We start from the raw sequence: 15,105 nt of genomic DNA on the forward strand, positions 1-15,105 counted from the left end.
ATTGACTCGTACAAATGGTGTGTTAGGATCTTCCACGTCAAGAGCATACAACATTATTGATGAATGTTCTGACAAATCATCAGGAACAGGGTCGATATATTTATTCCATCTTCGCCAATTTGCTGATTCTCTCAGTAGGTACTCCGGTACTCTACTACATTGAGTCATAGGCCAACGACGTTCAGCTTCAGGAACTTCAGGAATTGGTTTTTCAGAACAACTTGGAAAACCTATTTGAAGGGCAAATTGTTCAGCTTCGCAAATTGGTGCAGTCGGATCCTTAAGTCTCATATAGTTATTCCAATAACCATTCTGAAAATTAGCAGCGGCTCTCATTTGTAGAGGTGTGATACTAGAAGGATCTTGTTGGCGTTTCTGAACGAGAAAGGCATAGACCATAGCTTTCTGTTTCCACATTTCAGGAATTGTCATCGGAGCTTCATGTTTCTTTAGATGAGCGGGCATTAGCGATGACAATGAAATTGGTTTTGAGTTCAGCTCTTCTCTAACTGGACCGGACATAAACGAAAGTTGTAGGGTTTTATCAAACTTGAAATCAATCGGCCCCTTTTTACAACTGTTATAATGATAACCAATTTGATTAACTTTTAACTTAGCATCGCAGAACAGATGAACACATTTGAATTCAGCTTCTTCATAGAAATTTCTGATTTCCATATCTTCGACAGTCTTATACTGAGGGTATCCTTTTTTCTCGATTGAAATCAAACAGATTTGGTTAACACAGAGAAACTCGTTTAGCGATTTTACCTTTTCTAACTCCAAGTCAGCAGTAAGACCTTGTAACCATCGAACGCAGGTAATACAATAAGGCTTGGTACATTTACCACAAACTTTTGGAAGGAAAGCAATTTGTTCACACAAGTTGCAAGTAATTCGGTTTTTGAATCGAGTCAAATCTTTGTGAATAACTTTACCAGCACTCAATCCTTTATAAAGCTTCGAAAAGTTTACCCTATCCAGATTCGTTTCAACAACGTTAAACTGGATTTTCTCCTTGATGAAGGTCTCAAACCAGGCTCGATCATTTTCAGCTTTCTTTAGATCAATTTTGACGTCTTCATGAGCACTTGCAAAAAATTCAAGACGAGTGAATTCATGACGTTCTTCTTCTGTAGGCGGTCTTGGTGCAGGAAACAATGTATTAAATCGACGTTGATTCGGTTCCGGTGGAGGATAAGGACTGGTGTCCTTTTCTTTATGGTTTTCAGTCGCAAACCCAAATGCTGTATGTTTAGGCAGAGGATCTCGTAATTTGAATTGAGTCCATCGTTCGTCAGTGTTCACTATATCAATGTCATAAATGTCAATATCTCTTACATCATTTTGCTCGTCATTCGGCCTTTGAAGGTTATTAGATGCGTCTTCAGACGGTTCAGTTTTAACTTGAGGTACTAGTCCCCAATCACCCCATTTGTCACCAACTTGATTGTCACCTTTCGATTCACTCGAAGACTGTTGAGTAGTTAGATCAACCAGAGGTACAGGCTTTTCAATTGGTTTGGGTTCAGCTAAAACCTTCTCTAATTGCTTACCAAGATGGATACCAAAAGCAATTGAATCATTTGAACACTCAGCGTCAGATCCTTCTGGTGTTGTTATCGTAGCCATTGTTGAAAGAATTGGAATTCTTAACAAAACACAAAATTCACAAATTAGGCGAACACCAAAAGTTCCATAAGTTTCAAAAAAGTCAGTCACAGTCAAATCACTTGACCTTACAAGTTCACAATTAAGCTTAACAAAGCTTCCCAAGTTACTCAGAGTTGAGTGTAGACAAGATGGCACTTCAGAGATTTTTGAAGAACTTAATTTTCTTGATGAAAATTCAGACTTAATTAACTTATAATAGTTAACTCGATTACTTTGATGAACAAATTCAGAATTGAATTTAACTAAAGAATTGAAATTCTTAATTAACTGATCATATTCGGATAGAAAAAGCGAAAAATTAAATTTGTGTAAAGGGTCAACTGAAGACAATGGAGGCAAAAGCACAAATGAAGAGAACAATACTTTCTCTTTCTTTAGTAACTGTATCTCGTTACCATAGGCGCGAAACTCAATCTTAGTGTAATTAGCGCTATCTTTAAATTTCGCAAAGATTTGAAGTACTTTGGCTTTATTAAGCTTTCCAAAGCTTTTTTCAGCCTCAATTGACTTAAACTTAATTAAGAAAACTGGCAAATTTTTCCTTTTTCTAGTAACTGGTCCTTCAGTCTCAATATTTGCATTTCTTAAAACTTGATTATTCATAATCTCCCTATTTGCAGTCTTATATTTTCTTCTCTTCTTAGTTTTAAGTTTTTGTTCAGCATAAAAATCTTGATCAGCAATTGTAGATTTTTCAGAGTCACTTTCGGCAAACTGTTCATTTGAATCAATTGATTGATTAGGGGCATTAGCATTCATCGAGTTTCCAAACTCTTCATTTTCATCCTCATCAACAGAAGCATTTGAATGCTTTTCATCTTCATTATTAACTAAGGCAGCTTCACTAGGCACAAAATTAACTTCATTTTCAGAGTTTTTAACTTCTTCTATTAACTTAGTTAAGTCTTCTGGGATTACACCTGCATGTGGCTTGGTGAGCTCGAGATTTGAGGTAAATCTCTCTTTAGTGGTCGGATTAAGTAGCAAACCTTACGCTCAAAACAATGTAAGGTCCATAATACTTTTGAACCAACTTTTTAGTTGTTCCTAAACAAGGTGCACTATTTTTCACAAAACAGAGACTTCCAAGCACATAAGGGTTTCTTTTGGTAACAGATTTCAATCTGTTTTGATAGTACATTTACTGCTTAATTAACCTGTTTCTAGCCAAGATTCTGCATTCTTCTATCGGCTTATCTGTTGGTAAATCCAATTCGAGTTGAAGATCAACTGGTCTTCGCATCTGTCTTCCATGAACCAAGAAATAAGGTGAAAATCTATGGATTTTATGAACTGAACCATTGATTGCTAAGACAGCATCTTCTAGCAATGTTGTTAAGTTGATTTTTTGATCATCTTTCTCAAGAATTGAAATTCTTATTCGTTCGGCAATGGTTCTATTTGCTCCAATTGGTGAACAATGTTCCTCTTTGAACAACTGAGTTAATAGTTTTTCATTTATCACAACACGATTGCAATCGTGGCCAACTGTTGGTTTTTGAAACAATAAATTGTTGATGTACACAAACTGTTCATGCTTAGGTGAATTAGGTTCACTTATCAATTCATTTATGATTGATTTGATGATTTCATCTTCTTGTTGAGCTTGCACTAAATTTAACTTCCAATTTTCGTCGGTTTGGTGATGATACACATGCTTCAGTAAGCTTCGATGAAAGTTTGAATCAAGTTGTTTAACTTCGCGAATTTCAGATTCGTTTGATTTTTCAAGTTCAGTTTTATCAAAGTTTTTCTTACATTCAACTAGGAACAAATTCTCGATGTATTACTTTTCAGGATCAATTTGTTTTCGGTGTTCCCATTCATTTTGATATTTCGATAGACAATCTGAGCCATGAGTTTCTCCCTTTGCATAGATCACTTTAAACTTGTAGCTTGACAAGATTATTGTCCATCTCTCTAATCGTTGATTTTTGAATTTTAACTTTGGAAGTTGACACAACGCGTGATGATCTGTTTCGACTAAAAACTCTTCACCATCCAAATAATGTCGAAACTTTCGTATCGCAATTAGAACGCTCAAACATTCTTTTTCACTAACTGAATAACTTTCTTGGTGTTTTGCGATTCTTTGGGAAAAGAAATATAAAGGTTTCCAAAACTTTACTTTCTCAATCGGAACTTCACGTAAGGATTCAAATCCTTCAGGAACAGGCTGAGATTCATCTTCTTGTAACAATATGCCACCACAGGCAATATCACTTGCATCGACAGTAATCTTCTTTCTCAGGTTCGGGTCAAAATGAACTAACATTGCGGTTTCAATTAATGAATTTTTCAACACATCTAATGCTTCTCGATCTTGTTTTAACATTTGAAATCTTCTTTCCTTTGAGACTAATCGATATAATGGTGCGGCTAATTTTGAAAAATTAGGAATATATCGCGCAAAATAATTTTAGCATCCAAGCTGAGATTGTAATTGTCTTACCGAAGTCGGATATGGTAAGCGTTTCAACGCTGCTACCTTATCTGGATCTGGTCTTATTCCCTCTCCATTGACTAAGTGACCTAACAATATCAACTCAGTAACTTCAAAACGACACTTATCTGTTTTTACCTTGAGATTCCAATCTCGTAAACGTTCTAACACCAACTGACAAGGGAAGTAACCCAGCTGGTACGGGCAGATCAAAATGGCAGTGGATTTAATGGAAAGCCCGTGTCAGAAAACCCTTAAAAACACTAATCTCGCAATGAGCAAATCGATCTGAAAAAAGTTACAGGGTCACAAATGTTTTGATCGCGGAGGTCACAATGATTAATAAAATCGAATTTAAGAAGCATATTTATGTAAAATCAAATTATTTAGGTGTAAATGATGTTGAGGAACCCAAATCTGGCTTCAGTTTTTCCTACTATTTTTAGTTTGCGAAAAAATCGAAAAAAACCATCAAAATGAACACCCGAAAAATATCTCGAAAAACTCAAACCTGAAAAAAATTCTTCCTTTAAAAGTAAACAAATGTATTTTGCCTCATAAAATAATTTAATGTTTTCGGGTGTTCATTTTGGTGGTTTTCTTCGATTTTTCCGCAAACTAAAAATAGTAGGAAAAACTGAAGCCAGATTTGGGTTCCTCAACATCATTTACACCTAAATAATTTGATTTTACATAAATATGCTTCTTAAATTCGATTTTATTAATCATTGTGACCTCCGCGATCAAAACATTTGTGACCCTGTAACTTTTTTCAGATCGATTTGCTCATTGCGAGATTAGTGTTTTTAAGGGTTTTCTGACACGGGCTTTCTATTAAATCCACTGCCATTTTGATCTGCCCGTACCAGCTGGGTTACTTTCCTTGTGAGTATTGTTGAGTAGTTCATTCCAACTTTTTCCAATCACTGGAATGTCATCGAAATAACCTAGACATTCGGTGTAGTTTAAACCATATAAAACAGTATTCATTTGTCTCTGGAATTCGAATGGTGCACAGGCTAACCCCATTGGTAACCTCTTGTATTGATATTTCCCATCCGGTGTGAGGAACACAGTCTTCTCCCTTTCTGAAGGAGGAATTTCAATTTGAAAATACCCTTGGTATAAAATAACATGTTGAAAAACTTTGCACCACGGATTGCTTATAGACAATCATCGATTCTTGGCATTGGGTGGTAAATTACTTTTGTCAATCTATTTACCGCTCTTAAATCATTAAGCAAACGAAATGACAGGGAACTAAACCAAGATCAGACTTGCATTGTGTAACGAAAGTTACGGACACAATAAAACAAGTGCACGATGCAGAATTAACTGTCTAAGATAACTTTATTCAGTTCCAAGAGGACTCATACATTTAAAGGGGCTTAGGGATTTTTTGGGTAGCGTAACTGAGTTAATTAATTAACCACCTTTCACTGACACTTTATATATCGGAGGAGTCTGTTAAAACACCAACAATTATGGGAGCCATTTACAAGATAAGTTCATATTAGGGTTTTAAAGAGTGCATACATCAAATTCATATTTGGTAGTCAGTACTGAGAGGAAGCATTCCTTATTTAGGTGAATGGATCATGGGAAAGGAAGTTTTTCTCATTACATCACCCCGCGCTAATTGGAAATTGGTCTCCAATTTTGGAAATGGTAAGTCGATGGGTATGGTGAATGGATCAATAATACGGATTACACCAAACAGAGTGAGGAGTATGAAACAACAACCAAAATACAATGAAAATTTAGTGAACTAATTAACTAGAGACATCTTAAACCTCCATATCCAGATATTTACATAAATTCCGATAATTACAAAACAATATGGCTTTAAATACAGCGCCAACACGTAAATCGCATCTTTGGAAACGGTCCCTGGTTTCCAAACATATGGTAAAGTAAAAACCAACATCACAACAACATCAACATATACTACATATTTATTTTATTTCTTTTCCTTTTTTTTATTCGTCACTAGTATTTTGGTTTGTTTTTACTCAGCCAGGATGTCACTGAACAATCTGTGTATTCTCCTCCTCCTGCTATGCTCCCGATTTCAGTCTGGTAAGACTCGTTTTACTCGTTTTGCTTCTCATTTTCCCCTTTGATAGATTCATAGCTCCTCCATTAAATCTCCCACGCCATTTTTTTTGTTTTGTAGCGCCATCTCTCCTCGGCGGCTACACTTACTGAGTTTTTGGCACAATTTTCAAAACTCAGCTGTCTTTATTGATTTTTTTTTTCAGTACTTTCGCAAAACCCTGGGTGTTCATCAGAGCATACTGACGAGGACACCGCTACGGCCACAGACTACTCCTTGCCTTCTACTGCTGGTGGCGTTCCTACGCCTAGCGATGGGTCAGCATCTGATGCGCTGGTGATTGATTTCCATGTTCGACCCGCAGATGACAATGGTAATAATGATGAAAATGATGAGATAAATGAAGGTGGTCCTAATACTGGCGAGAATGGTGGTACTGATAATGGTGATAATGCTGGTGAAAATGATGGTAATAATGACAATGATGGTAATAATGACAATGATGGTAATAATGACAATGATGGTAATAATGATGGTAATAATGATGGTAATGATGGTAGTATTGAGATGAGTTATCCTATGGAGGTTGAGAAACGGAAGAAACGAAGGAAGCGACGACCTAAAAAGCCAGAAATCACCGAATATGTAACAGTAAGTTCAGAAATAGCGGAGGATTATCCCTGTCGAACGATCTGTTGGTCAATTAGTCCTGACGGTGTTAAATACAATGGTATTGCCTACGGACGAGAAATGTGTAGGGATGACCGCCTTCACAATGCTGCCGAATGCAACAGCAAAAACTTCAAAACATGGGACGAGTTTCTCATCTGGCACAAGGATGCTATCAACAAAGGTCGGACATTGGAAGAAAAGGAAAAGGATGCTGCTGATGAGAGGAAAAAGTTTCCTTTTCGATTTGTATGTGTTTATTGTAAGACGTCCGAAGATTATTTATCGAAATTGAAGCAACATGTGGTCGGTAGAGAAAGAGAGGGAAAACTATGGGTTGGTTGTTTTCAACGGCGCCAAGATGAAGGTTTCACTGATCATAGTTGTCGCTTGACACAAAGACCTCATAAATTTCCTTGGGCAGATGTACAGGTGAGAGGAAAAAGTGTGGTCAAAACCGTGATTGACCCCTCTACCGGCCGGGAAACGTTCGAGGTACCCATCAATGTTAGGGCTCAATGGGAGAAACATATGGTAGATGAGCGACCAAATGATCTCGGGAAAAAGAGGGGGCGAAAACGTAAAGAAACTGATGCTTCAGCTCAAAACAATGATTAGGTAAGTAAATTTTCAAGAATATTCTTATTGGAGAATCTTTAGGTCGTTTTATCACCAGTTATCACAATCATACAATGTAGGCTAATATATCAGAAGAAAGAGACGAGTCTGAAGTACCTTAAAAGTTTTTTTCTAGTTTTTTAATTTGCTCCGGGGGGTTGTGGTAGTGAGTCAAAAAAAACGGCTAATTCAATTTTTTTTCTTTTTGTTTCTTTATTTTGTTATGGTAGAAATTTACGCAAAGATGAATAGATATCATTAATGTTGGTTGAGGTTGTGAAAAAAGGAAATCATAGATTAGTGGTGTTAGTGTATATCATTAGGGATTTCCGATTTCCGATAAATTTTTCCCTGTAATTTTCCAAAATGTTTTGTGATGCTGTTTTTTCTTCTTTGGTGTTTGAATAAAAGGAGAAGTTCCATCCATTGTTTTATCATTCACTAATCAGAGTTTTACCATTTTATTTAGATTTCATCTTTTTCAACTACTACTTCTCGTACTTTTCTCTTTTTCTTTGTGAATAAAATGGATTCAGAATTTGGTAAGTACAAATATGTTATCTGTATTTATTTTGCTTAATTTTCTTCTCTTCTTTTTTTTCTGCTCTTCTTTTTTTTTATTAGATATCGCTGTTCGGGCCTTGCTATCTTCTTTGGAGTGGATTGTCGTTTGGGATGGTAAAGTTTCGCTCGGTATGTTTTTACGGTATTGGAAGATGGTCTCCGGTACTCGATTCCCTGGAGAGGATAAGGGTTATGAGGAGTTGTTAGGCGTCTGTATCAGATTCGGGGGGTAATGGTTTATGATCAATTTTTTGTTAAATTGACCGATTGGGATTTACCATTGGGAACAGCTTTCAATTTGGATTACTTGCGAAGCCTTGGAGCATCGAATCAAAATTCCTAATCCATTTATCCTTCTTTTTTTCACTTCTTCTCTCTTCATTTTAATTGATTTTACTTTACTTTCTTTTCTTAATTATTATTTTTTCTTCTTTACTAAAGCTTATCAATATGTAACCCTTTTTATTAATCCTATCTTCTACTTGATTCTACTTTTCTTATTTTTTGTTCATTATTATTATAATAAATGGTTTTACGTTTATTTCTGAGATAAATATTTTTTTTTTGTTAGGCAGTAAATAGTTTTGTTAATAGGAAGTGTGAAATAGAATGAACGAGATAGTCTTTTAGTAAGTGAAAGTTACTGTTGGTAAATTTTGCAGGGGGCTTGTTTCTAGAGATTGGTTATTCATGGCATTTTCTGTTTTAGTTTTTAAGTTTGTAAGGGGGATATCTTCTTGTAGTTTTTTATTCTCACTGTTTTTTCTATTTTGCATTCGGGATTGAATGGCTCGTCTAAGAAAACATCGGTATAAGAAATAACCAATTCCTGTGACACTAAAAAGGAAACAGACTAATAAAGGGATACTTATGAACGGGCTAATATCTGTGAAAGAAACCTAAGCTTTCTCAATTTCCGATTTTTCAAGTAAATCCAATAATTCAGAATGGCTTTGTCCCGCAGCTAGAAAATGATTAATGACGTCTAGGTCCGTGTTTTGAAGGCTGTATTGATACTTCTGATGAATGGTGAAATATTCATGTAGTTCACCATCAATCTCCAAAGGTACTATTGTTGAGAAGGAGAAGACCCAGTTAGGGCATGGAAATATTTCGGTGCCAATTTTGATCTTATGTCCATAGCAATACACGAGTCTACGATTTACTGAAGACTTGATTTGTAGGTCTGATTCCGATGTCTCGGGTGTACATGCTCTCTGTGACCAAAGCTCTTCGGTGCTTTTTGTTTGGTTTTTGCAGATGAAATTTTGATTGACAATGAGAGGACCCTGTTGAATAGCTCGGTTATGGACTTGACACATTTTCTTATCTTTCATATCAAATAGTACAAACTTTGGACCATTATAATAAACGCAATCTCTCTTGTTTAATCGCATCCAGAATGGGTCAGCTTCTGCTAAGACATATTGTTTATTTCGGCGGAATCCGTGAATTTTAATGCTTAAAGCATTATTCTCGGCGTTGAAGGCACACCCATAGGTTGACATCAACTCATGTGAATATCTCAACTCATCCTCAATAGACATGTTTATTAGTTGGTAAAGTTGTGGGCTAACTTTGTTATTTTGTGTTTCTTTTAGGGTATCGATTAATTGAATTTTCGTGTTGGTTAATTTAGTTGCAATTCCTGTGGTTGTCAAAATATTCATGAGTAGATTATCTTCTATCTTATCCAATCGTTTAATATTCTTATTAATCATCATGATGGATCGGTTCAATCTATCTTGGATACTTTCTAGATTTCTGGTTTGCTGATTGACTATCCTTTCTGTCTTGGTGACCCGATCCAAGTGGCTTCGAATCGCTCCATATGCTGTGATTCCAGCAAATACTACAGCTGATAAAGTAGCCATTGAGATTTCTCTTTTGTGATATTGAATATCGGCTTTGCAGTAACGTTGTATTGGTGTGATGATGCTTTCTTTGAATTTGAAGTTACACCAATTTTTGAATTTTTCTTTCTGTCTTTCTGGTAATTCTATTGAATCAGCTAAAGTTACACAAGTGTTATCGAACCAGATTGTAGTTGAGATATCTCCTTCCGCCTCCACAACTGTTCTAGTTGACCTTTGCCAGATTAAAGGGTTAGCTACGTCAAAGTCTGCTTTACATTGTCCTACTGAGAGAACGAGTAGTGTCAATAGAAGATTTGATAAACCCTTTGGCATATTATTTCCTTTTGTTTGGGAGCGTGTCGTTCTCTGCTCTACCTCATATTGACGTGCAGTAGTTTTCTCTGGTACATAAGTGGCATCTTTTTCTGAACCCGAAATCTGGTCTTCGAGTAAGTAAATACTGTCAGTGTCTTTGAATCTTACTTGTTTACTTGTCTTAGTCGGTTCATGCTCTTGCGAGGATGAGGAATCCTGGGTAGATTCACCTCGAGTGATAGAGGCACCACATTCACAGAGTTTACTGGGGGATTGATCTGAGTTAGGTGAAAATGATTCTGAGGAGGTTTCGGTTAAAGATTGGTCAAAAACTAGTTTTTGGGGGTTTTCGACAGTAAACGTCCGATTGTTTGGCGTTGTCGTGCTGTAAGGTTTACTCGTTGTCGGACCTGGCTGTGTACTTCTGAGAGCCGGTTGGAACCCGATAGTGTCGACGGTATCATGCCATTCGTCGTTTGATCCCTGACTGATATTGTTTGATTGCGACGAAAGTTCTTTTATAATTGGAGGTTCCCAAACTGGCTCACAGTAAATTGGAATTTCACTATTATTGACTGTTTTATCCTCTGAGTCTAGATTGTGTCGACTACGGAATAATTTCATTCTTTGTATGTTGACAAGTTGCGGAGGTTTGTTTGAAGTTGGATCCTTGACCACGTAGACGAGAGGTGACTTCTTTTCGACAATTATGAAAGGGCCATGAAATTTATGAAGGAGTTTTTTTGTCAGTCCTGTTGCCAGTGGGTTTGGGTAGTGTACCAAGACCGAGTCACCCACGTGAAACTCCTTGCTTGAGTGTTTCTCATTATAGTCCTCATAGTTCTTAGATCTTGCTTCATCCATATTGTTGCTTACAAACTCACGTAGTTTGGGCCAAGTTGTCTTGATGTGTTCCATATATTGTTGTTCATCATAAGTTTGGATGTCAATCGGTAGGTCTCTTTCTTCTGGAGTTATGGGTTTGCGACCATAGACGAGCTCAAAAGGAGACAATCGTGTACTTGAGTGTGGTGAAATGTTATAAGCAAACGTTATCTCTGGTAAATATTGGTCCCAATCATTATGGTATTTATTAACATACATTGATAACATGGCAGCGATTTTTGAATTGACTCGTTCAACTTGACCATTTGATTGCGGATGGTATGGTGTAGTAAACAAGTGTTTGATTCCATATTTGATCGTCAATTCCTTAAGCAAATTTCTTGTAAAATTTGTTCCATTGTCTGATATAAGGAAATGTGGCGCTCCATGACGGCAAAATATATCTCTCTTAATAAATCTTGCTGTATTTTGAGCGGAAGTCGATGATATTGCTGCTGTTTCCATGTATTTAGTAAATGCATCAATGGCCACAATGATGTAAGATTTGCCATGAGCTTTATTCATTGGACCAAGTATATCAATGTTGACTCTTTCAAAAGGGTAGCTAGCGCTGATTGGTTGTAATTTTCCAGCTTCTAGTTCGTGTGAGCTTTTCCGGGTCTGGCAAAGAATGCAAGAGGCCACATATTTCGCAATGTAAAGTGACATACCTGACCAATAGTATTTTTCCCTTATTCTTTCGTAAGTCTTAGTGATTCCTTGATGGGCGGTAGATAAGGCGTCGTGGTGGATCGAACAAATGTCTTTTCGAAGACTCTTTGGAACAACCAAGAGATTTACCTCAGAATGAAGTCTCCAAACCTTACGGTAGAGAAGTCCGTTTACTAGAAGAAATTTTTCTGCCTTTTTCTTCTTCTTCTTGGATAAATTTTGTAGGTTCTTTAAGGTGTGAATGGTGTCAGAACAAAATTTGTCCTTTTCCTGTTCGCTTTTGAAATTTTCAGTGGATAGTTCAATGTGAGTTGTGAAAGCATGTATTCTTTCCTCAAATTCAGAAGTATCTTCTGGTTCACCAACTGGGTACCTTGACAAACAGTCAACATCCGCATGATGTTTGCCGCATTTGTATTCAATAGTCATATCAAACTGCTGTAAAATCAAAGACCACCTTGCCAGGCGTTCAGGTAGTTTTTGTTTCTTCCTTAAACACACCAAGGCAGAATGATCGGTTACAACTCTGAAAGCCTTCTGATCCAAATAGATGAAGAATTTGTCGACTGCGAAGATGATTGCTAGGCATTCTTTTTCCGAGATTGTATAATTCAATTCATGTTTATTTAGCTGCCGGCTAGCGTAAGCTACGGGTTTCCAATCCTTACCATGTTTTTGGAGCAAAGCTGCACCGATGCCGAAACCAGATGCATCAGTCCTAACTTCAATGGGTAAATCTGAATTATAATGGACAAGGACAGGTGCGTTTATCAATAGTAGTAATCCTAAAGTAATAATCCTCCCAGATTAAGCATTGGTACTGTATCGAGTGATCGTGTTAAGCCAAAATTACCAAAGTTACCCAATTTTGTTCAAGGCATGGATGCCTGGGGTTGGCTTCAGACTGTTAAACGTCAACTTAGTTTGGAGAGATGTCATGATGATGACAAGTTATATGTATTGCAGAAGGCAATGGCATATGAGTTTTTACCAATTGCTAAACGATTAGATGGTGAAGAACATACTAGTACGAGTTATATCCTAGCGCTTGAACAAGCCTTACGAAACCCGGCATGTATATCTCAAGCAACCTCTGAATTTCATAATTTCAAATGGTCTTACGATGTGCATCCAATTGAGTTTATAAGAAAGTTAGAGCAAATGGTATTGAAAGTAAAAGGAGAACCTTCGCCTGTTGAATTCATACAAGATATCCTACTCAGAGTTCCTGCAGAACTTAAAGATACTTTGATTAGAACCAGATCAGTTAGCACCCTTGATGATTTAACTGCTGCTATGGTAAATGAATATAATATTGAATTACGAAAGCGAGAAGAAAAGAATAAAGCAGTTAAGAAAGAACCCTTCAAACGAGATGAGACTTGCGATGAGAAGAAGGATGAATAAAGGAATAGTAATTCCTATGCTGGAAAGCAACCTTTAAGGTGTTATAATTGTGGGCGAAATGGACATACTTCCAATGTCTGCAGACAACCTCGCCGTCATCAAAAATCTGATTCAACAAATCAGTCGAAACCCAATGAAAAGTTTACTCCTGCTAATCTAAGGATGGCAAACGCACCAACATTTGGTCAAGGTGCAAGTACGAGTACGAGCAATGCATTAGTTCCTGTTAAGGAAAGTACAAACTTCATTGATGAAAGCTTAAATAAAAGTAAAATGGTCTACGCAAATGAGCAATTAGCAAGAGCGCCTGACGCTAGTGATCTCGTTTTTATGGTAAACGAAAGAACTGATAAAGTGGAGAAATCAGTTGAGAAAGTTGAAAAGGTTGAGTTGTTTACTCGTATTGACGATTCAATCACAAACTTCCCTACGGTAAGGTTAACTATCTGTTATCCCGATAAAGAGTTCATTAAACTCGGTGATGTTTTGTTGGATACCGGTGCTTGTACCTCATGTATTGATTACACGTTTTCGAGGCAATTACAAGCATGCATTTTGAGTTCGAATGTTGCAGTTAAGGGAATAATTGCAGACACTTATCAAGCTGTTGAAGGAGCAGCTTACGCTATATTAAAACATCCCAAGATGAAAACGTCTAAAGTTATTAAGTTTCAAGTCATGAAAAACTTAGAACCAGTTATGGTGTTAGGGAATCGATTTGCTGATGTTTTTTATGTTGGTATGTTGAATCATGGTGGACGCTATCAAGTGAACATTAAAGAAAATCCTGGAAGTGAATGGTTAAGTCCTGAATTGTTATTCAGATTTTGTACTGCTGATGAGTCTCTCAGATTGATTGATAGACCAGAAGTGCCGTCAACGAATGCAGTTCAACAAAACCAAAAACTTCCTGGATTCACTTAATCTACCCTTTCCTCCATGGTTAGAAACTGAAGAGGAAATCATTCCTCAAGTCAATCAAGAAGTTCAACAAGCAGTTGAAAGAGTTGAAATTGAAACTCAACAAATTGAAAGTAAAAACTTTGTCAAGGAGATAATAATGTTTCTTGAGTTCGACAACATTATTCCGGTATATCTAAAAATGGAACAAACCGAGCTAAGTTTAGCTGAGCGTTTGATTAATCGTATGGATCCGAACCTTAGTTCAGACCAGAGGTACGAGTTGCTCGATTGTTTGATGAAATACACTGAAGTGTTTAGTCAAAATAAGGCAGATTTGGGTTTGGTGCCATGGGAGAGATGGCCAATCAAGATTGATATTGGAGACAATCATGTACCATATCAACGTCCTTACCCTTGTACGATCGAAAAACGAAAAGAATATCAGAAAATTATTTCTGAATTGTTAAGAAACGACATTATCGAACCTAGTGAAGCTGAAGGAGGTTCGCCGGCATTATTAATTGGTAAACCTGATGGTTCTTTTCGATTGCTGAATGATTTACGTGCTGTAAATCGATTAACAAAAGTTATTTTTCACCCAATGCCTCGAGTTGATGATTGCTTGGAAGCAATACGAGGAGCAAGTCATTTCAATATGTTTGATTTATATCAAGGGTATTTCCAAATTGAAATTCCTCCGAGCGAAAGAGGAAAAACTGTTTTTGTAACTCCGGATGGGAAATACCAATACAAAAGACTACCGATGGGTCTTGCTTGCGCTCCTTTTGAATTTCAAAGACTAATGAATACGGTCCTACATGGTCTCAACTACACAGAATGCTTAGGCTACTTTGATGATATTCCAGTGATTGGTAAATCATGGAACGAGTTATTAACTAATACTGAATTAGTTTTGGAAAGGTTACGAGATTGGAATCTCAAGATTAAAACTGACAAATGTAATTTTGGAGTAACTGAGTTACTATTGCTTGGACATTTAGTTAATGGAGAAGGAATTCGTCCCGATCCAAGTAAAGTTACTG

General features: G+C 36.8%; 2 protein-coding genes and 1 long non-coding RNA gene across 3 annotated transcripts in view; all 3 read left to right on the forward strand.

Moving 5' to 3' along the window:
• LOC149093228 (uncharacterized) overlaps positions 1–15,105 on the forward strand; it is a 75,242-nt gene that overhangs the window by 28,034 nt on the left and 32,103 nt on the right. The window lies entirely within an intron of this gene.
• Positions 6,037–7,460, forward strand: LOC149093231 (uncharacterized). Its single transcript, XM_089268918.1, has 2 exons — positions 6,037–6,196; positions 6,379–7,460. Exons 1-2 carry the CDS (start codon positions 6,139–6,141, stop codon positions 7,458–7,460), a joined length of 1,140 nt encoding a protein of 379 aa, XP_089125044.1. The 5' UTR covers positions 6,037–6,138.
• LOC149093232 (uncharacterized) lies at positions 7,909–8,452 on the forward strand. Its single transcript, XR_016199625.1, has 2 exons — positions 7,909–8,002; positions 8,085–8,452. It is a non-coding gene; the product is annotated as an uncharacterized LOC149093232 (long non-coding RNA).

The sequence above is a fragment of the Tetranychus urticae genome, chromosome 3 (genome assembly GCF_039701765.1).
Source record: "Tetranychus urticae isolate SD_2017Ah chromosome 3, NJAU_TeUrti_SD_1.0, whole genome shotgun sequence".
Classification (NCBI taxonomy): Eukaryota; Metazoa; Arthropoda; class Arachnida; order Trombidiformes; family Tetranychidae; genus Tetranychus; species Tetranychus urticae.

What these genes read in the sequence shown, in the direction of transcription:
- LOC149093231 (XM_089268918.1), top strand. Translation starts at nt 6,139, where the DNA reads ATGTCACTGAACAATCTGTGTATTCTCCTCCTCCTGCTATGCTCCCGA. An exon ending in ATGCTCCCGATTTCAGTCTG is followed by an intron (nt 6,197 to 6,378) that starts GTAAGACTCGTT and finishes TTTTTTTTTCAG; the next exon opens with TACTTTCGCAAAACCCTGGG.